Genomic DNA, 2,731 nt, shown 5'->3' with positions numbered 1-2,731 from the left:
AGTCCTCCCACAGATTTCCTGCCCAGTCTGTCAGTAGGGATGGGAATTGTTAAGAAATTAGCAATTCCGATTCCATTAACAATTCTGCTTATCGATACGATTCCTTATCGATTCCCTTATCGATTCTCATTGAGTGTGAAATAAAATAATACAAATAGTTCTGTTTGCATTAACTCTTTAATATTGTCAGCTTTGGACAAAAATTTGGCATATCCATGCACTAATAATGTAACCTTAGGAAACAAACGTTTAGATTACTTATTTCTCTAATGTAAAGGAGTCTAGAGGCCTCATGCAGCTTTTGTGTACCTTGCAAGATATGAAGGTCCTTAGGAAATACAATCAAAATGATAACATTTGGGAATATTTACAGTGCTTTGCATTCAACTTGACCCAAAACTAATGTGGACATAAAACAAAGAATGCTTCTGTAAAAATTACCATATCAAACAACAACACAACTACAGCTAACATTGGCAGATTAGCAGTTTTTGTGCAGAAAAATTAACATGTTCGCCTTCTCAGGAAGGATACGAGACCGCTCTGGACTTAGGGTGTCTCCAGCTGTGGAGAAAACCCTTTCAGATGGTGTTGAGGATGCTTGGACACAGAGATATTTCTCAGCCAAAGCTGACAACATTGGCAATGTGTCCCTCTTCATCCACCACCAGAGGGTGGCGCTGTCTTTGGTTGGGATGGGAGGAAGGCTTCGGTATAGTTGGACTTCTTGATCCACCCTTTGGGTTATGGAGAGAGGGGTCTTCTGCTGCTGCACGGAAATAAGCTCACTGTCCTCTTCTTCAAAAAGTTCCTCTAGGGCTGTCTTCTTTTGCTGCTTTACAGGTGGGGTCTGAAATGACAAAAATAATCACAAAGCTCAGTTTAATTTTAAACAGAGTAATAATCTATGTCACCTGTCATTCAGCACAATGAGCAAAACTCACATATTCATCTTCTTCCTCATCCTCTTCTTCTGCCTGCCTTGGTGTTGCTCCCCACTCTGTCAGCTGAAAAGAAAATTTACTGTGTAAGAACCACAGAGGAGGAAGAAAAAAACCCACAACAGAAATGTGCTACAACTAAAGACATTTTCAACTTTAAATACCTCCCCTGCTGCAGCTGCCGGTGTGTTAGCTGCCACTGCAGCTGCCCTGACTCGGTCCCAGATTTCATCCATGTCCACTTTGGATTTGAATCTGGGGTCTAACACCGTAGCTTCCTCCAGGAATGCTTGGACAATATCATCCTGAAGTTTAAAATGAAGAAAATATAACACAAATTTAGAGAAATTAAAACTTTAGTTTATGTGACAATTTTGTCATAAAATGATTAATAATGTCAGTCAGTTCACCTGGTAGCGCTTGGAGAGATCATTCCAAATGTTCTCCTTGATGCTCCTGGTGAATGCAGAGTCCTCTGCCTGCACGGTGTAATGCCTGGACAGCTTTTGAAGGATGGGCAGGATCTGGCCACAGGTCGGGTTTTTTTCACTGGAGACCGCAAGTGTGGATGTATAGTGCATCCGCATCAGCAGCACGAACTCCTCTGCTTTCCTCAGGTCCTCATTGCCAATTCTGGCCAGCCTTCAACATAAACAAATGATAAATATATGCCGTACAATTAAAAACAAACACAAACCTTTTAGTAATGGTTTTACTTAGCCAGGTTTTATGCAAGTATTTTTTTTAAAAGACAATAATTACTTGTCCTTCTCCATGGGCTTTCGTAGACGTGGGTCTACAGCAGCAGCTTGGATGGCTGAAAACTGCTCACAAAACCGCTCCATCATCAAAAACAGAGAGTTCCACCTCGTCCTCACATCTAGGAGAAGCATGTGCTGGGGCAGCTCTGAAAGACAGACATGTACACAAACATGAAGAGATTAGTAAAGTAGTATAGTATTCTCATTAATTTATCATTTCAGATTGACATTAATATGTTCATTTATATATTCAAATGTGTATGTTGGCAGCATCTGATTAAAACATTGAAATGTATTCTTACCGAGGAGTTGTTGCTTCTCTTTGAGAACCACTTTAGCCATGTGGGATCTCTTCATCCAAACGATCACAGAACGAATCCTTGCCGCCCAGTTGGAAATAGTGTTGCAGTTGTACAGCTTCTGAGCCCCGAGGTTAAGTGTGTGTGCAAAACATGGAAACTTAATAATGTCCAGCTTTCTAACAGCTACATCCATGTTTGCTGCATTATCGACTGTGGCTGCCACCACCTTCTCTTTCACTCCAAACTCCTCCAGGATCCCCTCAATCTCCTCTGCCACAGCTGTCCCTGTCTGAGACTCGTACACTGCTTTGGTTTTGAGGACCTTTTCTTTATTCTGACCTTCCCTGACATAATGTAAGGTTACAGTGAGGTAATGATCTTGACTAAAACTTGTCCAACCATCAGCTGTGATGGCTGCTTTTGTGACATGCTTCAGGTCAGAGATCAGATTGTTCTTTTCAACCCCATACCAAGCAGGGATCAGGTGGTTTGTTAATGTGTCTCTGTTTGGGGCATGGTATTTTGAGTTGAGAGTCTTTATCATCTCCCTACAAAAACATTTGGGAATAAATTAGAGATAACTATCGAGCCCTGGAGATGAAATGACCTTTTATTTTTTAATTCAAACGTTCAATTTAGTATCTTGAACGTTCAATTTAATATTTTGAACGTTTAATTTAGCCTACTGAACGTTCAATATCCTAAGTTGAACGTTCAAAATAAAAAA

At 40.6% G+C, this 2,731-nt stretch overlaps 1 protein-coding gene across 1 annotated transcript; it reads right to left on the bottom strand.

Moving 5' to 3' along the window:
* Positions 1–158: 158 nt before the first annotated feature.
* On the bottom strand, positions 159–2,116 carry LOC103376376 (zinc finger BED domain-containing protein 4-like). Its single transcript, XM_008306743.1, has 6 exons — positions 2,005–2,116; positions 1,704–1,848; positions 1,352–1,583; positions 1,106–1,246; positions 945–1,007; positions 159–850 (listed from the first exon to the last, which is right to left on the bottom strand). Exons 1-6 carry the CDS (start codon positions 2,057–2,059, stop codon positions 482–484), a joined length of 1,005 nt encoding a protein of 334 aa, XP_008304965.1. The 5' UTR covers positions 2,060–2,116; the 3' UTR covers positions 159–481.
* Between the last annotated feature and the right edge of the window lie 615 nt (positions 2,117–2,731).

The sequence above is a fragment of the Stegastes partitus genome, unplaced genomic scaffold, assembly GCF_000690725.1.
Source record: "Stegastes partitus isolate 25-593 unplaced genomic scaffold, Stegastes_partitus-1.0.2 Scaffold4098, whole genome shotgun sequence".
Classification (NCBI taxonomy): domain Eukaryota; kingdom Metazoa; phylum Chordata; class Actinopteri; family Pomacentridae; genus Stegastes; species Stegastes partitus.
This window is presented reverse-complemented; position numbering and strand designations above follow the sequence as displayed.